We start from the raw sequence: 27936 nt of genomic DNA, 5'->3' as shown, positions 1-27936 counted from the left end.
ACAAAGACCCAACCCAGCCAAAAATAAATATAAATAAATAAATAAATTTGGGGGGAAAAAAAAGACATTTGTAAAAACTTTACCACAAAGAAAATTCTAGGCCCAAATGTCTTCACTAGGAAATGCTACCAAATATTTGAGGATTCATGATACCACTACTTCCCGCTCCCTATATAAGGCCAGCATTACTCTGATACTAAAAACAGACAAAGACAAAACAAGAAAACAACAGACCACTATCTCTCATGAACTTTAGCAAAACAAACCCAACAATAAATATAAAAGATAACAAATCATGACCAAGTGGGATCCATCTCCAGAATGAAAGGTTGTTTAATATCTGAAAGTCAATCAATGCAAATCATCATGTCAACAGACTAGTCAGTTCAAGACAGCAGGACAAAGATATAAAAGGCATCCAGATTAAAAAGGACAAAGTAAGACTGTCTTTATTCCTAAAATATTACTGCCTGTACAGAATATCCTATGTTCTATAACAATGCTATTCGAACTACAAGACGCATTTAGTAAGGTTTCAAGATAGAACATACAAAAATCAACTATATTTCTATATAATACAACTAAAAATATAAAAAACAATACCACATGAGAAATATGAAACAATGGGATAAATCTGACATAAAGCATACAAGACCTATATACTGAAAACCACCAAACATACTGAAACCTAATTAACTAAATAGATATATATCATGTTCATGGATCAGAAGACTAAATATTGTGAACTCACCCTTAACTTATCTATAGATTCAACATTATACAAATCAAAAACCCAGATTTGTTTTCTAATTGACAAGCTGATTCTAAAATATGCAATGAAATGCAAAATATGTACAATTGTCAAAATAATTTTGAAAAAGAATGAAGTTAGAAGTCCCACATTACCCTGATTTCCAGACAGTGCAGTACTGACATAAATATAGACAAATCAATGGAACAAAGTTCAGAGATAAATCCACATATATATGGCCGACTGATTTTTGAAAAGAAGGTGCAAAGGCAATTCAATGGGGAAAATACAATCTTTTCACCAATGTGGCAGAACAACTCCATGACTGTTTGCCAAAAACAAAAATGAAGCTAAAACCCTGCTTCTTATCTCACACCATATACAAAAATTAACTTGAAGTAGATAACAGATCTAAGTATAAAATTAAACTACAGAACTTCTAAAGCAAGCAAGGAGAAAATTTTTCTGACCTTAGGTTAGGAAAAAATGTCTTAATATGATATCAAAAGCACAGTACATAAAAGAAAGCCTTGATAAACTGGCCTTAATCCAAGAACTTTTTCTCTTTGAAAGACACTACTAAGAGACTGAAAAGAGGAAATGGCAGAAAACATTAGCAAACTACAGATCTGATAACGGACTTACATCCATAATATATAAAGAACTATCAAAACTCAGTAATATGAAAAACAAACAACCCAGCTGAAAAATGGGCAAAAGTTTAAGCAGTCACTTCACCAAAGATGACACACAGATGGCAAATAAACACACAAGAAGATGCTCAATACAGTCATAACGGAAATGCAAATTAAATCCACAATGGGGTACCACCATATACCACTAGACTGTCTAAAATTTAAAAAACTAACCATACCAAACGTTGATGAGAATGTGGAGCAACTGGAACTCTCATATACTGCTAGTGGGAATATAAAAGAGTACAACCACTTTGGAAAACAGTTTGGTAATTTATTAAAAAATTAAGCATACACCTAGTATGTGACCAGGGATTCCACTCGTAAGTACCTACCCCAGGTAAATTAAAACATCAGTCCACACAGAGACCTGGACATGAATGTTCTTAGCAGCTTTATTTGCAAGAACCCCAAACCAGAAGGAACGCATAAACAAGTGAATTGATAAACTGTGGGATATCTGTACAATGGAATGCTATTCAGGAATAAAAATGAAAAAACTATTGGTACATGCAGCAACGTGGACAAATCTCAAAGCAAGCATACTGAATAAAAATAAGCTAGACAAAGGAAGCAGACACTTTATGATTCTATTCATACAAAATTCTAGAAAATCCAAAACAATCTGTAGCAGCAGAAAGCATACCAGTGTTTGACTGAGGATACAGTGAAAGAAAGAGATTAGGAAGATACATGAGAAAACTTTAGGTAGGACAGATATATTCATTATCTTATTATAATGATATTACAGGTGTATACTGGGTCAAAATGTACCAAACTGTACACTTTAAATATGGGCAGTTCTTATATCTCGATAAAACTGATAAAAACAAATAAGGAAAAATGCTACCTTCATTAGAATATGTAATACTTTAAATATGTATTTTCCCTAATTATATGAAAAACATAATTCCAATCAAAATCCAAACAGGATTTCTTTGTGTAATTTAAGGATGCTTTTATTCAAGTGAATATGGCAAACTGTAATAAGTCAAGAAAATTCTGAAACATAGGCCTAAGAGACATTAATGAATAACAGAAATCCAATAATTAAAATAGTTTTGTACTGGCCAATACTTTGATCAATGGCACAAATACCAGTTCAGAAATGACACTTGAGTACAAAAAATGTTTTAAATGATGGAGGCAGTGTCTTAAGCCCATGGGAGAGATTACTCATTAAGTGTTGGTGAGATTACTGACCAACCTTCAGGTGGAAGGGTGGAGTAATGGGATCACCTATTCGCTACCCTAAAGTTTCTCCCCTATCCCCAATTTTTTCACATAGTTCCATTCTTTACCTTCATAGCGCTTAACACAATATGCAGTTCTTTACTGTCTCCCACTCTGGAAGTGCTCTGTTTACCATTTTAGATCTAGTATCTGACACACAGCCAGTATTTAATAAGTATTATATTGAATGAATTCGTGAAGGAATGCATGATGAAATAAAGAACGGCATGAATGGAAGGGGAAAAAAAAATGAAATCTTAAAAGTACCTGACAAAAAAACAAGTGAATGCTCATATAAAATCTCTGGGACTTTCTAAAACACATTAAAGACAGAAAAACCAAAATGAAGAGACAGACTTGATGGAATAAAAATTTAAAGTTTCTGAATGAGAAAAATGTCACAATACAATCAGAAGGCAAACTGGGAAAATATATTTAGCACATGTAAACAGAGAAATTAATATCCTCAGTATATAATGAGCATTTATAAGTCAGTAAGAAAAAGATGAACCACAAAGGAAAAAAAACATTAAGTGACAATTCATAAAAAGTATTATAACAACCAATATAAGGATGAAGATAATAATTGATAATTATTGATAACTGATAATTCTTACAATAAATAAAAATCAAAACAATAAGACATCTTTTCAACTAGAAAACTAGTAAAGGCATTTTAAAAATAAGATTTAATATGATAAGCTTGGTAAGAAGACTGAGAAGTGGGCTTCCAATACACTACTGGCAGGAGAGTGAAATGACAACTAGGAGCGTAAAATCGTTTACTCCTCCTGGGAGGCATCTTGGTAATAAATAGTAAAAGTCTTAAAATTATATATTCTCTTTTATTCAGCATTTCAATTTCTAAGAGCTTAAGGGAAAAAACCCTGTCTAAACGAGCAAACAAAAGCTTCAAAAATGTTCATATCACAAGGTAAAACAGAAAGAGTGGCAACCATGTAGGCTATAATATTGGGTTGGCCAAAAAGTTCGTTTGGGTTTTTCCGTAAGATCTTATGGAACTTTTTGGCCAACCCAAGAGGAAAGAAAACAAACAAGCAAACAAACCAAAAAAACCGCTTAAATGATTAGTAATGTACCCACAGTGGAACATCAAGTATCTAGGAAACATACCCTAAAATATTAATGGGCAAAGGGACATGACATATGCAACTTAATTCTCAAATGGTTCAAAAGGTTTCTGAAAATAGTAATCTCTTTCTCTCTATATACACACATGCACACACCAAAAATACCTACACATTAAAAGGGAATGTGACAAAACAAATATGGCAGAATGTTAACAACTAACACATTGTGCTACTGTGCAACTTCTTGCTAAGTTTGAAATTATTTCAAAGTAAGTTAAAAAGTAAAAGTTTACAGAGAGAAAAGTCCCATCACTCTTCATTGTCTCATTCCTCTCTACAGTAATACTCTTTTCAAACTGAAAAAAATGCTGAAGTATCTTTAAAGATCTAGGATATTTTTCACTCTACAGAGTGAAAATCATGATGTATATACACATCATTATGCAAAGAGTGATTTCAATCTTTTTAATACATCAATAACAAAATCATCACCATAGGGTGGGATGTTGATGATTTTATTTTAATCTTTTCATTAACTGTATTTCCTAAATGTTAATAAGGGTGCATGGATGATATAAGCAATTTTTTTAAACAGTGTTACAGGAAAAAAAGGGTACCTCATTTACTAATAATTAGTTTATATCATTTTCCTTAATTCTGACATATGCAATATGACATGAGAGATAATACTTAAGAGTTTGGGCTCCAGAGTCAGAAAAACCTGGAAGTGAATTCTAGTTTTAAACTTAACAGCTGCATAACACAACTCTATCTACCCTACCACTTGCTCTGCGGTTTTACACAGACCTGGTTGCTCTTCAAGAAGTTCTAGGTAAGCAAAATGACATCACTAAGTGGATTTTACCCTTTCCTATGGACAATGAAATATGATCATGAAAAGCAAAAATAAAAGGAAACTACTCACCCTCTTGTCCCCAACACAAAGAATATTATAAAGATAAAAGGGCCACTAACTACAGTTTAGAAATAAGATTAAGTAGAATTATTATGTTGGGATACACTTACCCATCTAAAATTAGACTTTCATAGGCAGCTTTTTTGTCACACACAGGACAAATCCAGGTGGGCTTCTTCTCATTCATTTGCAGATAAAGGGCAGCATCAAAGCACTGTAGATGTGTACAAGTCACTGCACGGCATGGGATTGTCAGCCTCATTTTTCCTAACTATAGGACAGGGAAGACAACATGGGAAATCATTTCAGAAAAGAGAACAAAGCCTCAAAAGTCATAAAAATGTGAAGAAGTCATACGAGACTAACAAAATGAAAAAGAAACTAAAACCAGTATTTATTTCCATCAAGATTGCTATATATTTTATTTGTATTCACTGAAGGACTTATAATTTTTAAAAGACCATCTCACTTTCTGAAAGTAGGTAAAACTTGTAAATTCACAGGTAGGAAAAGATATATATACAATGAAAACATGTCTCTTTCTCATCTCTTCCCCTATTTAGAGAGAACCACTGTTATCCATCTCTTGCATGTCCTTTCACAGATGTTCTATGCATAATCAAATGTGTATTTTAAAAAACATATTCCCAGATACGGTGGTGTGCAATTCACACAATTCTGTACTTACATTTAAACTGTCTCCAATCTCATCACGACAAATAATACTGCAATAAATAGCTATGGGATAAATTTCTAAAAGTAAACTTTTTGAGTCAAAGAAAAAGTGTATGATTTTTGTCACAATGACAAACTATCTTCCACAGAGGTTACCTACTGATTTACACATATACATGTATTAATGTGCTTGGTTCCCCTTGACCTTGTCAATATAGCGCTATTGAATCCTTTGACCGCTGCCAATCTGATAGGTGAAAAGTACCCCATTGTAGTTTTGGAATACACTTCTCTTATTATAAGTGAAGTTGAACTGCTGCTGCTGCTTTTTTTTCTTTTTTTTTTTTTTTTTACTTCTAAGGGTCATTTGTGTTTCCAAGAACTGTCTATACCTGTCTATACCTTTTCTCATTTTCCACTTGGTTATTTATCTTTGGTTACCTATATTAATCAGCCTCATGTATGTGATATGAATTGCAAATACATTTTTATATACTTTTTTTCACTTTTGTATAAGCGCATACGTTGATGTTTCAATATACTCTTATAACCTAGTACTCTGTTCAATTCTTATTCCAGTTGGTAGAGGAATACCAACATCAAGACATATACAGCATCCAGATTAGATCAGATCAAGTTTTTCTGTAGAGCCTTTTGAATCTCCCTGTATACTCCCTTTATAGAAAAGATCTCAGTTTATAACCAGCTCTCTTGTTCTGATAGAAAATCTGTTTCTCCGACTACACTCTAAGCCCCACAAGGTCTATGTCACTGTTCACCAGTGTAATCCAAGTGTCACAACACAGTACCAAGCACGCAGCCTATGCTCAGTATTTGTCAGCCAGATGGTAGAATGAATGGAGAAAGTGGGTAAGGGTCAAAGAGAAAGAAAAGGAAGAAGGAAAGACTTCTTTATTTGCACTATAAAGTCTAGAAGAAGTCACAGCTAAACTATAACACTGTTAACTCTGCCTGAGGGGTAGGATTTTTAGAATTTTCCTTTTTTTTTTTTCTTTTGGTTTATCTGTAATTTCTTTCTGCTAAAATGAACATTTGGTTATTTTATAATTTAAAAAGAAAATAATTATCCAACTCATCATTATAGCAGTAACTAATGCTTATATAGTTGTACCTCCATGTTAAGGTATCATGTTGAATACTTTACATTAATCTTCGTGACACTTTACATTTTAACCTAACAACTACACTATACAGTTGATATATATTATCATCCCCATTTTATAATGAGGAAATAGGCAAAAAGAAGCTAACTAAATTGACTAACATTACAAAGTTAGAAAGTGGCAGAGTCAATATTTGAATACAGATGCTCTAACTCCAGAGTCCATACTACCTCTAAGTGTCTAGGATTCTAAAAGAGATTTTGGAAGTTACAGTGATTCATGCAAGTATGCAGCACAATTTAACTATTTAAGATGGAAAAAAAGTGAGAAAAGAATGTGAGGCAATTTCTCTTCTATGATATTTCCCTCTATATTTTCCCTTCCTTTAATAACAAATTATCCCTTAAGTAATGTAGAACCTTACAGCATGCTAAAGACGTTTATGTAAATTTCATACAATTCTCATAACAACCCCATGACTCCAAAAGGACTAGTATCTATATATCTACTTCTGAAATGAAGATGCTGAGGCTACAAGAGGCTAAAAACAATACAATCACTAAGATGCAGTTGCTAGAGCTATAACACAAATCCAAGTATTTTTCAATTTCATAAAGACGTTCCTAGTTTTACATTATACATGGTGGTAGTTTTTGGTTTTACTTATCTACCATTTCCTACTTTGCTAAGAGTTTTTGTTCTATAGGAATGGATGTTGACTAAATATCTATTTAGCACCTAATGAGATGATCAGAGAATTTTTCTTTTCAATTATTATTATAGATAATTTCAACAGATTTTCTGATATAAAACTATACTTGCATTCCTAAGAGGCATCCCTTTGTTATCACATATTAGCCTTGAAAAAGAGTACTGGATTCTACTGGCTAGTGTTTTATTTAGGAATTTTCCATCATTGTTTTTTTACATAATCCATGTTTGTAAACAACCCAAATAATCACTAAAAACAGGTGAAAAAAATAAGCTGTACCATACCAATTCAACAAAATACCTAGAGTGGTTAAAATTAGATCTAGACATATTAATATATTTAAGATATACCATTAATTTAAAGACAGTAAACCACTGAACAGTATATATAGCACAATACAGTTTTTTCCAATAAACATACATATGATTATAAACAGAGTTAAATCTAGAAAGAAAGATATCATATTATTTAAAATGTTACTTCTGAATAGGTTTTAGTAATTTAAAATTTTCTCTTTTGTTTATTTGAACAACTGTATAATAAAGTAGGCATTATTTGTCAATTTTTTGGATTTGTTTCTTTAAAATAATGTTCTATCTAACTCAACCTACTACGGTTTTTTTAGGCAACCAGATCTCAAACTTTTGGCTTCAGAATCCCTTTACACTCTTCAAAATTGAGAACCTCCAAGAGCTTATATGTATGTAAGTTGTATTTACCAATATTTATTGTATTAGAAATTAAGAGACATTTTTAAAACACAAGAATACACAAGTACACATTCCATCAGCCATCAGAGTAATGACATCAGCCCCTGTCAGGTAACCCCTATCAAATATCACTGTCTACTCATGACAGAATGAGAGCAAGAAAGGGACAAACTGTGTCCTAGTATTATAATAAATAGTTTTGACTTTCTGGACCTCTTCAAAGAGTCTCCGGGATCCCCAGGTACCCTTGGGCCACAATTTGCAATCTGCTGCTTTTTCCTTTTTCTTCCTCTTCTATGCCATTCTCATCTCTCCTGTAACTGCTTTAGAATTTCCACAGCATAAAGAAACAAAAACATTCAGGACTACAAAAGTTGCTGATCCTAAATTTAATGCTACTCTAGTGTCTTACAAGAGCTAATGAACATTTCCCAAGTTAAAAAAGCATTTATTACTAACTGGCAAAATCTGACCGATTTCCTAATACTGATTATGTAATGTTAATAAAAAAAGATTTGAATGTGCTGAATTCTATTTAGTCAGATGATGGCACTGTTTTGAAATGTATTGATTTTATGAATAAAATGGTATCTAACACCGTAATGCAGCTTTTTTATTAATCAAATATTAAGCAGGTAGTATCCAAATTGATTTTTACTTCATTATAGACTAATTAGTATCTGTCTAAAGAAAGAGTAGGTATAAGCAAAAATGGCTCAAATCAGTGGTTCCAAACTATTTGTAGAAGCGGTACCTTTTTTTAAAAAATCTTGAGTCAGAATCAAACAAGACATAAAATCAAACCTGTTTTTCTTTTCTATCCTGGGGCACCCACCTAGCCTACCTCTGCAGGACAGTCCAAAATTCACTAGCTAATATCACTAAGATGGAACTCCTATGTAAAATTCAGATACTGTGTTCAAAAATTTAATTATACACACTCAATCAGATCCCTCTTTAACAGCTGTTGTAAAATTACCTTCCTTAGGTCCTAACGACAGAGGTTTTGAACTGTGCTCTCACTATCCAGATTCATGTCTACTTCAAATCACTTTACAAACCATACTGTGAAATAGAACATTTCTTCCACAACCTTAAGCTATCATTTTCTCTCATTTTTGCCTAATTAACTCATGGTTCACCACTTATCCTTCCAAACGCCTATGATCCTTTTTTTCTTCACCGTTTCCCATCACCACCCCAGATCCTGTGTTATTTCCACAGTCAGCTGGATACACTCCCTCCATTCTGCTATCTTCAACTGATACTAGTATTATCTCTGCCTCTAAAACTACTTTCATCATCTAACTTCTGTCATCTCTGTTAAATTTGATCAAAACACCTGTTTGGTTTTCTGATAACATAGATCACATCCTATAGTTAGCAACCCAATGTGAGGTTAACACTAGTATAGTCTGAAGAGTACCATTCACTCTTTTCTTAGAAAGTGCTCTGAAAAAATCAGGTAGGATGAATACTGAGGAAAGCTCAAAAGATAGTCTCAGAAACAGATCTGTTTTCACTTGTAAGCAGAGAAAGAAAACATTTAATGAACTTAAAACAGAATCTTGTTACTTCATTTCTTCAAATCATTGAAATGTTAGTTTTCTTAAAACTGTCAGTTTTATTAAAATTGACACATGTGAAAGGAACTATTCCCTATTCTTATATAGAAGAAATCCTGACGATGCCAATATACCACTTTCACTATTTTGAATGTCCAAGAATCCAATAGTTTGGTTATTGTTTTGTTTTGGTTGTTGTCATGTAGAACAGCACAGTGTTTGAAGGAAAAAATGGAAAAAAAAATTAAAAACCAGTTCCAAGACAGTAAGACTTACAGAAAATGGAACTGTGCAAACTGTACAACTCCTTAGGTAAATTGTGTAGAAGCGCTTTCTTCCTGATAGAATAGTCTGACATACTAAAACAAAAAGGTGACGTGAGTTCCCTTCCCAAATAGTGGTTGTGCTTAGAATATAGCCGGCAATGAACATTTGCTGAATATACTAGAGTTAAATCATAAGAAACTTCCAATATCCAAATTGTTTTTGATGAACAAAATGGCAATTTCATGTGTTCCAATTTAATATCAATCTTAACATGAGAAGGAGGAAAAGGTACTGTGAAGAAATGAACTCAAATGAACTCATGCCCAGCTTGTGAGTAGAGGAGGTCCCAAGCCCCTCTAGGGCCCCTGCCACCACCACAGGGTATTAATGTCCTCCTGCAGACCTTCCCTGTGTTTCATAAACACACGTTTCCGATTTCGAAGCAATCCCAATTTCATGTTAAGTCTATCCCTTTCCAATAAAGGTAAGTTAAAGTTAATGATAATAGATAATAAAGCTTTAGAAAGAAAGATATCTGCTTTCCCAAATAGAGAGGTAGACTTATAATCAGGATATTTATATTTTTGGTCCAATGTGGCAATATGGTACACTGTCTTATAAGAGAACTGGAATAATGTCAGAAGACCAAAATTTAAATCCTTGTTCTACTACAAACTAACTGTGTGATTTGGGTTAGCCAACCCCTTTCAGTCTCAGGTTCCTCATCTGAAAATGGGAACAATTCCATACAGGCTTGCTAATTAGACAATATAAGGAGCACATAATAGGAACTTAACAAATTATTCCCTTCTCTGACACAATTCTCTTTCCATTTAAAAAACTGTATGTTTCTCACAATGGTAGCTGGTCACCAAATGCCTCCCCCCGGCAATTATATTATAAATTCCTAATTCCATACTTTTCTCATAAAGTTCCTCTCATCTGCAAAGGGTCCCCTCCAAGAGTAGTGATTTTAAAGAAGCCTTCATCCACTATTCCTGACCTCGCCTATCAACTAGCATTTATTAGGTCCTAATAACTTTACTGTTATTTTTCAATACCGTTTATATTGATAAAAGGAGCCAACTCTCTAGATATGTTCAGTATTAGCTGTGGATTATCGATAATTAACTGTGACAGATTATTCTGAACCTAAAACTCTCTTTCCTCTTTGATGCAATATCCCTTTACATCTCTTCTTGCTTAGTCATTGCCTGAAGAATGTTTGCATTCTTTGGAATTATAATGCTTAACCATGAAGATCCCCGAATGGGAAAACGAAAAAAGTTCAAAATTCCATAATATACCATTCATTCACATACTTACTTTTATAGGAAAATTAGTAATTTATAAAAAGTAAGATGCCCCAGAATGTTTTGTTGCTTTACTTACAGGGCACATCAAGGACACCCGAAGGCTAGTGGTAGCAATTTCACTATCAGGATCCGCAGTAAGTTTTTCTTTAACTTTAGGAGGGAAAATCAATAATAAAAACACAGTTTAAAAAATTAATTGTGACATATGAATAGAATTATAGAAATATATATATCATCTTATATAAAGTTTGCCAAACACTTCAAACAGATCAAGAAACTACAAAAACAAAACAAAACAAACAAAATGTTAAGTATTAATGTACTAAAAACACAACCATACTTCCAGTATTAGGTTAAAGAATTACAAACTTACAAACTCTAGATGACATGTTTAATTGAATTTTTAAATTTTCTTTTTAAAAGTAAAATTGCAGGTGAGGAAGAGTTTCAAAGCAGAAAGCTGTTTAAGACTTAAGAACAATACAACAATTAGGAAAGGAACTTGGAAGGCAGCTATCCTCTGAGCTTCAATGCTTTTCTAAAACACATTCATGACTGTTTTAATTTGGGAGTACTGGTAATTTCCAACAATTGTTAAATTTGTAAACAGAAAAGGTAAAATATTCTTATACTTCCTTTAACTACTGAAAACTACTATGGATGTGGGAATGTCTGTGATCTTAATCATCATGTAATGTATACAAGTTATTGTCTATCTATACAAGCTAATGAAGACATACACCACCTTCAGATGCCTAATTCTCAACACCACAATAGCGAGAACAGGACTGTAAGTAGAGACAGTGGAACCTGAGTGGGGTAAAAAAAAACTATGGAAGAGCTTCCATGGCTTTCAGCTCTATGCAGGAAGATCAATACTGTACTGTCTGAAATGAGAAATGGCTTGAGTATAAGAAACAAAATACCATTTCAACAGCCCTACTTGGGTCCCTTTTCAACCTATAGATCCTCTTCTCCTTTCTGGTTCATTCAGTGATATGAACTGGGAGAAAAATATTCTCTTTCTCCCCCAAAAAATGTCCTGTTCAATTAACTTCAATTACTGAACTGAATTATTTACAGTTTGGGTTAAGACTTTTTTTTCTCTACCTATTATTATACAGTATGAAAGCAAAGTACAAAATAAAACATCTCAGAAGGCAAATATTATTGTTGATGGATATCAACATTTCTTTTGCAAAAAGACCTTTTTTAGTTAGAAGTTTTTAAATGTACATCACACTACACACCGCAGGTCTTGAAGACTTGCATTCCTACTCTCAAGTCAACGTAGGCATCAAAACTGCCATCAACCTGACATTTACCTAAATAACTTATGAAAAGGTGAAAAATCAGATTAGCTGAGATTTAAAATTAATCCTCTTGGGAGTCGTTTCTAAGAGAAGGGCTTTTCAATTCATAGGGCTCCATTCTTAGAGTATTTTTAATTCATAATTCATTTTAGGTTTCTAATAATTGTTCCCAAATTGTTCCTGTATGGAGATATATGTGAAGCTTTTTAAATTTCCATTTAAAGCATCTCATATGCTCAGTCTTACAAACATTACTTACTTAGTGCTCTGGAATGATCAGGGTTTCTAATACCTTTCATTTTTAATCTCTGTAATAACATGGCTGATGTGAGCTGTCGTACAAGATATACAGACATGGAGTAATTCTACAAAGAAAGATAATCTGTATTAAAGATGAGAGATAATAGTCTACTTACATAAAACACTTGTCTAAGAAGCTCTGGTTTCTAAAAATAACATTCAAAATAACTTCCACAGGACAGTCAATGACTGGGAAGGGAACAAAATCAACTCAGCTACTTTAGGGAAGATGAACACTTCATCATCTCAGTGACTGAGATATTTCTCAATCACTTATAACTTTAAAACATCTATGTGAAAGATAAAATGGCTCAGATCAGTGGTTTTCAAACTGTGTTTCTAACTTAGCAAAACTGGTGCTTTAGGGGCCACCATGGTATAAATGAAAATGCACTCTCCCATGCCCACTTCTAACTAGAATTTTCTGTTTTTATGTAATGGGGCTCTCATAATATATTCATTGAAAAATGAGATCCACTGCAGAAACAAAGTTCAAACACCTGTGGTCTAAATTAACACTTCGCATACAGAGTTCCACAGTTCTAATTCTGGCAGACACTTGCTACATGGCCTTAGGCAAATCACTCATATGAACCCCAAATCAGCTTTCTTTTGAGAAAAAAATTTGACAATTAATTCCTGTTCCCAAACGGGCATTTTACTAGGGAAGGGGAAGCTACTACAGTATATAAGACACATGAAGAAACTATAAAAATCAAAAAGACAAGGCCAGAAAATAATAGCATCCAATCCCATATTCTCTTAGATCTGGCACAAAGGAAATTTCATTAGCTATTTATAAAGCTACGAAGAGATGATATACAATTTTACCTAAATGCTAAAAACCTACTTTATCATTTCATTACATTCATTCATTCAATCAATTCTACAATAAACAAAATACTTTTAATAGTTGCCAAACCAAATACTTTAAATATCACTTTTAATGTCCTGTAACAGTCCTTGCAAATATCTGAATACCCACTATAGTGTGCAAATTTAAGTCAATTAATCATTATAATTACAAGGAAAGAATATTTTTCCCATTATATGACCAAAAAAAACCCACACCTGTCAGGCCTTCAATGTCTGCAATCTTTTACTCAAAAAATCTGTAAGTTCATAATAATTTCAAAAAGATATACTACTCTTCTGTTCAAATTCCTCTCACTAAGCTTTAAAGCATTAATACTTGCTCAGTTAACAATGTCCCTTATATTTGCATATAACACCCATTCTCGAGATTTTATTTATTCTTTATAATAAGCAGGCCTCAGGGAATTAATCAATTTGGCCAAAATCAAACAATTTGCCAACTTGGGACTAAACCAAGATTTCCCAAATCCTTATCCAGTGCTTTACCACTGTACATTCAGTTCACACAAATAAAAAATATTAGGGATCAGTGTCTTATGATAAAAAAGTTAGAGTAAAAATTCAGAAATGAGAGCTCAAGAGAACAATCATTAAAGAGATCCTAATGTCTGTACAGTCAATACAAAAATATTCTTTATATCCAGCTCTGCAATTACCTTGGTGGTAAAACCAAATGATTCTGGCTACAAACATGACTCAACTTCTCCATCCACAAATAGGAATACTATCCTTTATTTCTATGAAACAGCAACATTAAAGCTGATGCTCAGAAGTTAACTGAAATCTCTTGCTATTCTATTATTTCAGTTCTATAAACAAGCAGTTCTAAAATGGAAATCCCTTGTTGTATTAATCAGTATCTCATAATTGACAAAATGCATTTTGAGACTAAGCATCAGCAGAAACCCAGGTTCATCAACCTAAAAATACAGAGGAAGTAATATAAATCTAAGTAAATATTTTCATATGGATGCCCACATGTTATTTGAAGTATCAGCTATTCATATAAAGGCTGGAACAGATTATTTCTAATCACAACATGAGTACATTTAACCAAATGTTAATCTTCTCCAAAGCCTGAGAAAGATTTCTTTGTTCCTCTTCAAAAATTACCCCAAATTCCCAGTTTCTTAAAATACTACTTAAACACAATTGTGATTAACCATTAACTTAAGAAATACTGTAATGATACTTACTTCCTTTCTAAGAAAATAAAGAGATGATACTCAGGAAACCTTAAAGTTTTAACCTTGAAAATCTCTACATCTCTACCCTGAACTGAAAATTACTGCTTTTTGGGGTTACAAACAGAAAACTGAATGAGCTGGAGCTAGTAGCCTAAGAAAAAAACAAAGTAAATCAACACCTAGTGGGAACACTTTCATGCTACCCAGAGAAAAGAATCTTTACCTTTCCAATTTCTGACGCCCAAGAAATGGAAATCTGGTTTGGCACAGCTGAGGATAATCTAACTAAAGATGTAATATTCAAAGGGCGTCCAGGGCGCTTCTGCTCAATCCCATTTTTAGGTGGTGGTGCATAGCCCTATAACCAAGAAAGAAAAATAATTTTAAATTCTCTGTAGAGGAGCAAACATTTTCTCCAAGACGAGCACAGTATCTTGCCTAATTTCAGTCACACTTAATTACTTTTATTTTATCCTGGAAATCACATAGTCCTCACCCTAAAGTCACCAATCCAAAAGAGGAAAATGACCTTTTAAAAATGTTACAAAATATTTCACAAATCCAGAAAAATACAACAAAAAATCCATGTTCCATTAAAATTAAAGATGCTGAGATCTTGCCATATTGACTATGAATTTTTTTCCTTTTTTTAAACAATAAAGTTGCACCTCTTTACACTGATTCATCTTAGGAGCTCTAATTCATTCAAATACTAGGGGCGAGAGAGGGAAAACGAACTCTGGAAATTAAAAAAAAAAGCAAATCAGTGAATTTCAAAGGAATTATTAAAATCTTCTGAGTGATAAAAAAGCTCTCCACTGTCTTCTCTCCGAGTAGAACAGAGATTGCCATCTTTAAAACCAGGTCACGTTAACAAAGAAGAATAACCAATATTTCAATTGGCATTGAATTAGCTTGACGGCTATAATAAAATCGCTACTTATATATTTTTCTATTTTTTCTAGTAATTAAGTGTTTGTTTTAAATAGTAAACAGTCTCACTTTTGATTTCACAGTACATCCAATTCTCAATTACCACAGGACTTTTCAGTTTCTGATTTTCAAAACCAATACATTTTTTAGAAAATTAAAATTTCTTAGCTGCGAAAACATCTACATATTGAAAGGCACACACCATATTTCATTGAATCTAAGATGCCAATGATGTAATTTATGTACCACTGAGAAGGAAAAAACAGTAAGTTAATGATACAACCTAATGTACTTTTTTTCCTGCATACATATCAAGAAAACATAAGCAAAATGAACTGGCTAACATATTCCTTTAGGATATACAGAAGAATCTCTTGAATCGTTTTCTCACTGTCATCAATGCATGTTTTCCACATGATACTCTCCTATATGCCACCAAGAGCTCAAGATAAAAATAATTCTTAAGGGCTTCCCTGGTGGCGCAGTGGTTGAGAGTCCGCCTGCCAAGGCAGGGGACACGGGTTCGAGCCCCGGTTCGGGAAGATCCCACATGCCGCGGAGCGGCTGGGCCCGTGAGCCAGGGCCGCTGAGCCTGCGCGTCCGGAGCCTGTGCTCCGCAACAGGAGAGGCCACAGCAGTGAGAGGCCCGCGTACCGCAAAAAAAAAAAAAAAAAACTTCTTAAAATTATATTCTACTCCACAAATATCTCTCAGATTTCCTTGCAAGTCACTGACACCCTTAGACTAACTACAAGTGTTAATGCTGACACACCCTGGATATTAAGAGAACAAAAATTTCAAATAACAGCCAGGATTCACGAACCTTCCTCGAAATGTTCCCAAGTCATTTGTTGACTGAAAAACCGATAAAGGGCAGTTAACCAGTCATGCCATGGGAATAATAACATCAGGGTTGTACAAGTGCAGGCAACAACAATACATTACAGCTGCCACCTGATCATCAGAAACTGTTAAGACACCTCTAGATTTTAAAGATGTCAAAAATATGCACCTTGGTAACAATGAGATACAGTTTTGGTGGCATCACACGGCAGAGCCCAGGAAAACAGTCTTTCACACTAGGGAACACCTTTCGCTGCCTTGTAGGAGGTAGGATAGTAATTTTTTTTTTTTTTTTGCGGTACGCGGGCCTCTCACTGTTGTGGCCTCTCCCGTTGTGGAGCACAGGCTCTGGACGCGCAGGCTCAGCAGCCATGGCTCACGGGCCCAGCCGCTCCGCGGCACATGGGATCTTCCCAGACCGGGGCACGAACCCGTGTCCCATGCATCGGCAGGCAGACTCTCAACCACTGCGCCACCAGGGAAGCCCGGATAGTAATTATTAAGTGTGAATTCCCATGATAACGTGTAATCTACAACGTGCAACAAGACTTTGAAAATCATTGAGAACTGTCTGAGCAGAGGAATAGAAGACAAAGAGAAGAACGTAAATAACTTTCGTTACACTATGGAAAAGGGAAATTGTGTGTGTGCGTGCGTGTGTGTGTGTGCGCGCGCGCGTGTGTGTGTGTGTGTAGAGGAGGATTATGCCCATCTAAAGTTGTTCAAGTGAAATAAAACAAAGAAGCAAACTCATAAGAAAGTCCTCTTATAAAGACTAGGAAATTGGTTCAATGAGCAACACACACAAGAAATATCAACACCAATATCTGGGTAATTGTGAATGAAACCTTTGTTTTGCCTGTTTGGGGCCTGAAAGACTAGTCTGTCTTCTGGTATGTCCACTAGTATGTTAACCAAATAAAAATAATGGCACAGGGTGTGCCAAAATGATAAAAACTCATGAACTAGTTAGACAGTAAACTCTGTAAATTGGAATTTGAGAAACCCAGCAACAATGTTGTTAGTTAATTTGACAGAAGAGAGCAATAGAAGGGAGGAGAATAAACGAGCATATAAGAATGAGGTGTCAGTAAATTCAAAACCAAATATGGTACTAGTATTATTGACCGAAACATTTTAAATCTATTCTCTACCCCCACATGACTAGTTTAATTTCATTGGTAATTCTGAGTTATCTGTATACTTATATTCTCCTCTGACCAACAGTATCACCTCCAGCCAACCATCGGTTACCTGATTATTGAGAACAGGATATACAGTTGACCCTTAAACAACTTGGGGGCTCAGGCACTCACCCACCACACAGTTGAAAATCCAAGTATAACTTACAGTCAGCCCTCTGAATATTCAGTTCCTCTGTACCTGAGGCACATGCAATACTTTAGTATTCACTACTGAAAATAACGCAGTATTTGGACCCGAGCAGTTCAAACCCATGTTGTTCAAGGGTCAACCGTAAAAGCTGAGGCTTCACGTATTTCTAACAATTTTCCATATCTAAAGCAAAAATAAAATTAAGTTCATCTGACAGGAGACCTTTGGAGTAAATCTAAAGCTTTCTAAATAAAGGCTGCTGGAGAGCCATTGAAAGATTTTTTCATCAGTCTCAACCTAACACTTCAATAAAAGATATACCTAAAGAACCTTTTCTGTTCCATGCTCTGACAACATCTCATCTACTTGTAATTCTGACAAAAGATGACAGTGTTGCTCCTTTAACATTTTCCCCTAATTTTCTAATTACCATTACTACTTTAATACTACCAATATATTTACTATTTTACTTTGTATTATAAAAATTTTCAAACATACACAAGAGTAGAAAGAACAGTAAAGTACCCACCAAACCACTTCAATAACCAACATGTTGCCAAACTTGTTTCATTTGCCTCTGGCCCAACCCGAGCCCACCCCAAAATACGTACCCCCCTCCCAAAATACATACCCCACACATACACACATTCATTTTTGCCCAAGTATTTAAATGCAAGTTCTAGACATGCCATTTGACCCATACTTTTATATGCATCTTTAAAAGACCTTAAAAAAAAACAAAACAGTATCACGATCTTAATTTAACCATAACTTAAAAAAATTATCTAATATCTACTTTATATTGCAATTTCTCAACCGCCTCAGAGATGTCTTTTATCTTTTTATTACTGAAACTTTCAAACCTATAGAAAAATAGGGAAAAAAGTATAACAAATTCCCATATACCTATCATCCAATTCAATAATTTACTTATAAGCAGTCTTTACCCCCATCTCAGATTATTATATAAGGTATCCCAGACACATTACTTTATCCATACATAGTTTGGTATATATGATGTCCTTTTACAGTTTGAATCGGAATCCAAACTTGACCCTCACAGTGTGCTCAGTTGTTTCTGAAGTCTCCTTTATTCTATACTAAAGAATAATTTTTATTCTCTCCCACCCCCTGCCTCCAAGTCTACTCCTTTTCCAACGCTGTCGTTGGAGACCCCAGGGCTTCTGACCTGAAGAATGACCTCTTCTTCTGTATTAGACAGACTGCTTCCTCACAGTATGAAAGTATGATACTCCCATGTTTTAAGCTGGTAATTAGTTGTACAGGCTTGACCAAACTCAGGTTCAAATTTTCAGGCACAAAATCTACATAAGGAATGTTATGTTCTTCCTATTGTACCACATCATGAGGCACAGAATGTCTGTTTGCCCCATTTTCAGTGATGTAAAGGTTGATCAGTTCACCTGATGTAGGCCTGATCCTTCCACTATAAAGTTCCGCATCCAGCTTTGACCTAATGGTTTTAGTATCCATTGACGGTGGTTACCAAGATCCATTATATGATTACGGATTACAAAAAAAGTTTTTAAATCCATTCTTCCTTTTGCTTATATTCATTGAAATCTTTCCATAAAGAACTTGACCACAGAAACATTTGTTACTCTGAAATCAATGATTCTCTCCCTTAACCAGTTTTTAGAGTAGTCAGTTGATGTAACCTCCAAAGGTTTATTTTAGCATAATTATAAACTCATTTATATATTTGATAATTTTGAGTCCACTTAAGTATTATTTTTTTAGATGCCAATATTATCCCATCTTAGGCCAAGGGAATCTCTTCAAATTGGTGTGTGTGTGTGTTTCAAAAGAAGAATATATTGACTTTACTTCAGGCCAGATTTACTGTGAGGCAGACCGTCGGTGTAACTAATATATGCAGGAAAAAAATAATATATCAGCAAAAAGAAATCCACAAACTCAGAGAATACACTGAGATAATGGCACTAGTACTAGTAAGTCTCCTGCTGCACCGAGAGGAAATACTTAGGAGATCTTTTTCAGCTGAACTGTAAGCACACATTCTCTCCACTCTTTGGAATCTTTCCAAGAAATACTACCCCATGTCAACCCACCTCCACACCCCAACCTTACAGCTCCACAGGTTTACATAGATTTCTCAAAATCTGTTTAAAAGGAAAAATAATTCAGCCTCTCAAAATAACTCTCCAAGCAAAGAATTTTTCTCTCTTCTACCCTTAAAAGCATGTAATTTTCTCATTTGGCTGTCAGTGTGTATGCTTGCAGTGCTTGAGTAAAAGGTGGAGGTGTGGGGAAGATTCTCAGAGGCAGTTTCACTTTTGTCTGTCCACTCTGCACTTATCGTTCTACAAGTCCTGCTATGAACTGCTTACTGTCATCTCTGTATCAAGGGACTGGAAGAATCAAGGGATAAGGATGTCTTATAAAACTCAGCATCTTGATGTGGGTAAAACAGCACATAAACTGCTTTCATCACTATTTGACCCTTAAGAATCCAGGGACACATTGCTATTATCAAGGTAACACCATTTCTCATTCAGTTTACTCTTTGTTCATCATGGATCCATAATGACTGCATACTACAATAAGGTCATACACATAGACACTTGTTCCCAGACACAAATTCGAATTTATTCAGAGCTCTAATGGGAAATCCCATGACTTACTCCTCCAGGATCTGTTGTATGATAAACCAGGATCATGGGCAAGGACCACATGTCGAATTTCTTTGTGGCCTGTTGATGCTTCTTACAATTGGAACAAAGTCCCTGAAGATCTCCATGGTGGTGAAGAGCTCACTTCTTCTCAGGAAGCAGTACACTCACATGATTCTCATAAATCTGCTTCATGCTAGTAAAGCCTCCATATTACATTATCCCAAACAACAGCAATTGTGGATCAAGGGGAGGTCTCAGCAGGTTTTCATCAGTTGCATGTAAATTTATGTCAACTGTTCCACAGGAGTTCACAGGGCTGAGACGAAAAACCTGGGAAAGACTGGCATCTGGTCTTTGGGATGGTCCTATTAGGGTCAGGCAAGCTCACCCTTGCCCCCATCATCACCCCATTGCCTTCTGTTTGTGAAATCTGTTTTGAAATCCTTTGTCCTAATGCTCACCTTTCTTCACCTCCCTCACAAGTGCTCCTGGAGCCACTGCAGGACTCTGGCTCCAGCGGTGAGTGCAAGACTCATCAGACAAAGGGTGTTTCACGTAGTAGCTGATGTGTTCACAAACAGCCTAGTATAAGTACTCAACGGTTAGGTAGTGCTTTTGGTAAGAAAGCAGCAGTGACTGAGTAACAATGTCCCAGAGGAAGTGCTCAACTGCCTAATTTCTTCCCTCTCAAAAGTCCTGGAAGAATGACAAATTCAGAGCTATCCATAGTGGTGCTGCAGATCTCATAGATGAAAATATTATAGCAAAAATACTGGTCCACCTGGAAAATTGTGTGGAACGTGTGTATACACATCTGTCACTATCATATTTTCTGAAGCAATGCCAGAGTTTAGGTAGAGCCTCACACATTTCAGACACGACCCCCCAGCACTGGCACATATAATACTGGATAGATCTTCAAGGTGGGTCTATAGACAGCAAGAAGATCATCATAATTAGATATTTCTAAGGAGAATGAGAGAGTTAAATAGCAATAAAAGTCAAAGGTCAAAAGAAATCTTAGCCCATCATCGACAAAGAAAATTGGATATGAAAAGCAATGGAAAATGTGCTATCATTCCAAAACCCCAGGTTTCCTTTGTTACACATCTGGCCACCCAGTGGCATCCTTCAGCTCCAAGTAAGGCTGCTTCTTCCCTTGGTTTAGATCGTTATATGATCCATCCAGATAAAAGACAGCTCCTGAGATCTGTTGTTGCTTATGGCCAGAAACCCAAGAGACAAAATGTCCCACTGGGGTTTGAACATGCACAAGGCCATGTAAGCATTCCTCCCCACCATAACTGCTCAGCCTCTGAAATTTCCCCTTTCATCCCCAGAAAACTCTCTTTCATGATTTCAGCCTCACAGACATCTTTCAGAAAGAGTAGGCAGTCGTGCAGTATTGCTCAAGCCCTATAAAATGCATGAAACACGTTATTTCTCAGGTCTCTAAACCCACAGGCTACGCATGAGAGAAATGAGACTCATGACAACCAAGAAGTCACATCTTTGACTGGCAGGGTTAGCCTTGGCCATTGACCATCTTCACTTTGGGCTTCAACTACAACCACTTGGCCCTGGTACAGCCTGCTCACAGCTGTTGCACATATACTTATTCCAGAGACAAGTCTTGTGCCCAGCAGGGATGCTAAACAGCTGCCCCATCTCTATCTCAACAGTCACATGGTATCTGCTTTACTGAAATGGCAGCTTAACATAATGGTGGAATCACTGTTCTCACAACACTTCTTCAGTTAAGATACATATCCCCTCTGTAGGGCTTGAAAAACAGGCCATGCTCTACTACTATTGTGATTAAGGCTGTACTTCCACACAGCTGTACCAAATTAGTAACTTAGTCCAACCCTCAGTGGAGACAGATACATAGTCCTGTTCAACAATTAATTGTTATATTAAGATCTGACTAACAGGATTTGAAGAGTCTGGAGCTATCTAACAGGTCAGAAGCAGGCTATACACAGAGAGAGAGAGTGTGTGTGTGTGTATCTCCCAGGTGCTGAAGCCCATATACTACTTCACTGCTTAAATAGGTTGTCAATCAAGTATCACTGCATCCATCCCCCAAGTGTGCACCATCAAGGCTCAAGCTCAGAATCCTTAATCTCCATGTCCAGTCGCTCTCAGCAGCCTCTAACTTTCATTATCTCATCCATGGCTGAGGCCCAGCTCATTCAGACATCCACTACAACATGCTGCCCTACATATGCAGGTCCTGCCCTGCTACTACGCCATTTGATATGATCTGAAGAGTCTTTCACAGCTTCCTCGCTTCCAGGCACAAGATGCTTCAAGCTCATCTTTTCCATCTCCCCCAAACCTGGAATCAGCCACTTCCCCAAGGAGCCATGAATCTCTCTATTGGAAAACAGTATTTAATGCTGGGACTGTTCATTGGTACTAAGTGATCACTATTTCTAGGCCTTGTTAGTATTTATAAACTTACATACAAAAGCCTGTGAATAAAAAGCAACTTACAGGCAAAGGAAACAGCTTCCCATTTACTTTTATACAGAGACTATTGGGATAGTTATCTTCTTGAGGGCAACTCGTCTCTGCCAGGCAAAGTCTGCATTAAAGAAAAAAAAGAAATACTCTTAAATAGTGTACTCAAACATGCTTATGTATTTACAAATTCAGGACTATATACATATAGTTACAAGTATAAAATTAAAGTAACAAGAAAATTTCAAACTCACCTCAACTGAACTTGGACTGTATAATCTCTCCTACCACCTGGCAAAAAATCCCTGTTGGAAAGAGAAAAAAATTGGGTTAAGAAAACACAACTAGAATTCACAGAAACATTCTCAACAGAAAAAAGCATTATTGGTATTTTTACTCTTAGTCCTTAAAAAATGAACACTACCTTACCAATAGCACAAGGCTTAATTAAAACACTGTAGTTATGAAAGCCCTCATTTGCTTAACATTTAGTCTTGTCTTTATGGCAATTTTAAAGTATTTTCAATTCATGGGAACTTTCGCAATACAATTTTTATTTCAACAGACAACAGACTTGGTTAACAGGAAAAGGAGCATGGTTCTAAAAGCGTTTAATAAATTAATTGTTTACTTACAGTGGTTCTGAAGCCTTGGCCGAGCATTCTAATCACTTGCACATTTTGTTTTAATACACAGGCCCACTCATCAGATATTCTTATTGGTTCTGAAGCACAGTCTGAGCATTAGTAGTTTTTACAACTACTCAGGTGATTCTAATAAAGAACTAGGCTAGAGAACTGGTGTCTAAAGCCTCAGAACCTCTATACCACAGCAACTTCATAACTATGTACCCGAATAAGGAAACAGAATCTCTTAAAATTTCTAGATGAGAACCTAACAGAGTCCCATGTGAAATATCTCTGGGATGGAACCTCCTAAACACTTGCCACTCAAAATGGAGTCCACAATGAAGCAGCATTGTAACTGCTAGGGAGCTTCTTAGTTAGAAATGCAGAATCTCAGGCTCCACTCCAAAACTACAGAATTAGAATCTGAATTTTAGTAAGATTCCCAAAGTGACAGGTATTCACTTTACAGTTTAAGAAATCTTCTCCTTAGCCATTATCATAAATCCTGGACTGCGTCAGAGAGAAGATCATTAGCGATTAGTCCTGTCTTGAGAGTAAATATAGCCCTCCATCTTGTTCCAACTTGCTTCTTACTGTTTCCAATTCTCTATGTTCACTGGAAGGCAGTAAAGCACAGTAGTGATCAGCCTGAGTTCCATAGTCCCAAACTGTATGACCTTGGGCAAATTACCTAACCTTTCTGTGCCTCAGTTACATCTGTTAAAGATGGAAAATTACTGCATCTACTTCATGAAGTTGTGTGACAAACGTGTTAATACTACATGTGAAGTGCCTGGATATAAGAAGTGCTCAACAAGTGTGAGCAGCTGGCTGCTATTATTGTTAACTGTTTCTCTTGCCAGTAGTAGCTTCCACATTTCTCAAATGCCTATTCAAAATATCCTAGACAACACTGACCTCTTGAGAGTAACTCATATCATTCTGCTCATTAAAATCAAGAAACACTGCAAAGTCTGGGTGCTGGAGCATCAAAGACAAATAAGACATAATATTTGCTCTCAAAGGTCTCATATGCTAGTAAGTAACAAATATATACAACTAAAATAATATGTGGTGTTACAGTACATTATGAAAAATAAGTGTTACAGAAAAGAGGGAAATTCAATTTTGTCTTGGAAGTTCAAGGCAGTTACCACAATCAGTCCAAACAAATTAGAAAACAGGGTTTGTACAGCAGTGGTTCTATTTCCACGTAGAGAGACACACTTCCATCAGTAACAGTGTCTTCACTAGTAGGGTGATTCTCAACAGAAGGAAAGGTGAGTATCAACCAGAGATACATGGCAGAAACTTGTTAGGTTGGGAACATAATTTTCAAAAAGAGAAAAGACAAAAGATGAACCTAGAAAGATAAATGGGAGAATGTTATAAAGGGTTTTGAATGGTTCACTAAGGATTTATACTTTATTCCAGTAAGGGAAATTAACATAAACTGGGAAATGCAATGTGTTACAGATCTTCACAAATGTGACGAGTAATGACTAAGCATCTTCTGACATTCATTTTCTGCCAGTCACTGCTCTAGGAACTTTCACATGTTGAACTCATTTATCAGATATAAAGGCATTTACTATATGCCAGGCACTGTGACAGGCTCTGAGAATATAAAAATGAGTAAGAGATGTTGAATTTACAAACTTCTTAGTGAAACCAAGTAGTCAAATAAATGCTTTAATAGAAAATAAGTACATGGGAGTAGTACAGAGAGAGACAAATGATGAATTTGGGGAAATGTGAAAAGGCATCACAGAAGAGGGAAGACTTGAACTGGCCCTTAAAACATGACTCAGGTTTGCCAAACAGAGTAAGGAGGAAGAGGATATGCAAAGATGCACAGCTATGAAAGTCTAGCTAGAGTACAGGCTGCTAAAGAAGAGTGACAGGAGATGAGATGATTAAAAAAAGTTTAGTAGATCCTACAGAGGCCACTTCTCCAAAGTCGAGAAACAAAACTAACCTACCACATACATAAAAATACAAAGAGCAACTTAGACAAAATGAGATGGCAGAGGAACATTTTCCAGATGAAGGAACGAGATAAAACTCCAGAAGAAAAACTACGTGAAGCAGAGATAGACAATCTACCCAAGAAAGAGTAATGATCGCAAGATGATCGAAGAATTCGGGAGAAGAATGGATGCACAGGGTGAGAAGTTAGAAGTTTTTAACAGAGTTAGAAAGTATAGTGAACAACCAGAGATGAAGAATATAATAACTGAAATGAAAAATATACTAGAAGGAATCAACAACAGACTAAATGATACAGAGGAACGGATCAGTGGGCTGGAAGACAGTAGCAGAAATCACTGCCACTGAACAGAAAAAAGAAAAAAGAATGAAAAGAAATGAGGATAGTTTAAGAGACCTCTGGGACATCAAAAATCACTAATAATTCACATTATAGGGGCCCCCAAAAGGAGAAGAGAAAGAGAAAGGGCCTGAGAACATATTTGAAGACATAACAGCTGAAAACTTCCTTAAGGTGGAAAAGGAAGGAAAAATAAACAAATGGGATCTAATCAAATATAAAAGCTTTTACAAAGCAAAGTAAACCATCCACAAAACGAAAAGACAATGTACGGAATGGCAGGAAATATTTGCAGATGACATGACTAATAAGGAATCAATATCCAACATTTATAAACAGCTCATACAACTCAACATCAAAAAAAAACCCGATTAAAAAATGAACAGAACCGAACAGACATTTTTCCAAAAAGGAAATGCAGATGGCCAACAACATTGTTAATCATCAGAGAAATGTAAGTCAAAACTACAATGAGGTATCACCTCACATGAGTCAGAAGGGCTATCATCAAAAAGTCTACAAATAATAAATGCTGGAGAAGGTGTGGAGGAAAAGGAACCCTGCTACACTGTTGGTGGGAATGCAAATTGGTGCAGCCACTATGGAGTACAGTGTGGAGGTTCCCTTAAAAACTAGTTACCATATGATCCAGCAATCCCACTCCCAGGCATATATCCAGGAGACAAACACTCTTAATTCAAAAAGATACATGCACCCCAACATTCACAGCAGCACTACAATAGTCAAGACATGGAAGCAACCTAAGTGTCCATCAACAGATGAATGGATAAAGAAGATACAGATACACACAGACACAGACACACACACAAACACAATGGAGTATTACTCAGCCATAAAAAGAATAAAATATTGTCATTTTTAGCAACATGGGTGGACCAAGAGATTATCATACTAAGTGAAGTAAGTCAGACAGAGAAAGACAAATATTATATACCACTTATATGTGGAATCTAAAAAAAATAACACAAATGAACTTATTTACAAAACAGAAAACAAACTCACAGACACAGAAAACAGACTTACGGTTTTCAAAAGGGAAAGAGGGCTAGGGGTAGGGATAAATTAAGAGTATGGGATTAAAAGATACCACCATATATATAAAATAGATAATAAGGATTTACAGTACAGCACATGGAACTATATTCAATATCTTGTAACAACCTATAATGGAAAAGAATCTATAAAAGATACATATAGGGCTTCCCTGGTGGCGCAGTGGTTGAGAGTCCGTCTGCCGATGCAGGGGACACGGGTTCGTGCCCCGGTCTGGGAAGATCCCATGTGCCGCGGAGCGGCTGGGCCCGTGAGCCATGGCCGCTGAGCCTGTGCGTCCGGAGCCTGTGCTCCGCAAAGGGAGAGGCCACAACAGTGAGAGGCCCGCGTACCGCAAAAAAAAAAAAAAAAAAAAAAAAAAAGATACATATATATCTGAATAACTTAGCTGCACCTCCCCCTGAAACTGATGCAATACTGTAAATCAACTATACTTCAATTTAAAAAATTAAATTTTAAAAAAAGAAGATGAGTAGAGTAGGATGTTGAAGAGAATTGTCAAGCAATGGAGTATGGACTTCATAAGGTTTTTAAGCACAAGAAAGAAAAAACTGAATGGGCTTTAGAAGGATCACTTGGTCAGCTGGGAGAGTTAGGAGGTCATTACAATTGTATAGGCAAAAGATGAGGGCTTGAAAGTTATTTAAACATAAATATCACTGAATGATATTTAGGGATAACTGATAGGACTCAGTGACTGACTAGATACAGGTAGGATAAGGGGACCTAGGATGGTACCCAGGTTTCGGAATGGTGCAACTGGATAGATGGTGATGCTACTCACCAGGATAAGCAGAGGTAGAGCCAGTAATGGCATTCAACCCCCAACCATTGAGTGAGGTGGTGATTATTTTTCCAATTTTACACACTGGGTAAATAAGATTCAATAGGCTTTAGGAACTTACCTAGGGGCTGACAGACTTAAATGATTGAGCCAGA

The 27936-nt window shown here is 35.8% G+C and overlaps 1 protein-coding gene and 1 pseudogene across 9 annotated transcripts in view; both read right to left on the bottom strand.

Annotated features, from left to right (window-relative positions):
* The window catches only part of PIAS2 (protein inhibitor of activated STAT 2), a 95876-nt gene that overhangs the window by 31515 nt on the left and 36425 nt on the right, over nt 1-27936 (bottom strand). For all 9 annotated transcript variants that reach the window (XR_010933044.1, XM_067699181.1, XM_067699185.1 and 6 more), the window contains 6 exons: nt 23220-23270; nt 22999-23089; nt 14955-15089; nt 12628-12733; nt 11132-11205; nt 4797-4957 (listed from right to left, as the gene is read on the bottom strand). Coding sequence is in view for 8 of the 9 variants with exons in the window: in XM_067699181.1 (XP_067555282.1) it covers nt 4797-4957; nt 11132-11205; nt 12628-12733; nt 14955-15089; nt 22999-23089; nt 23220-23270 (618 nt within the window). In the remaining variant the exon portion in view is untranslated. The remainder of the gene's footprint in view (nt 1-4796; nt 4958-11131; nt 11206-12627; nt 12734-14954; nt 15090-22998; nt 23090-23219; nt 23271-27936) is intronic.
* Nucleotides 20462-22562, bottom strand: LOC137203315 (ubiquitin carboxyl-terminal hydrolase 4-like; annotated as a pseudogene).

This window comes from Pseudorca crassidens, chromosome 12, assembly GCF_039906515.1.
Source record: "Pseudorca crassidens isolate mPseCra1 chromosome 12, mPseCra1.hap1, whole genome shotgun sequence".
Classification (NCBI taxonomy): domain Eukaryota; kingdom Metazoa; phylum Chordata; class Mammalia; order Artiodactyla; family Delphinidae; genus Pseudorca; species Pseudorca crassidens.
Note: the sequence above shows the minus strand (reverse complement) of the source record. Positions and strands in the feature narration are given on the sequence as shown.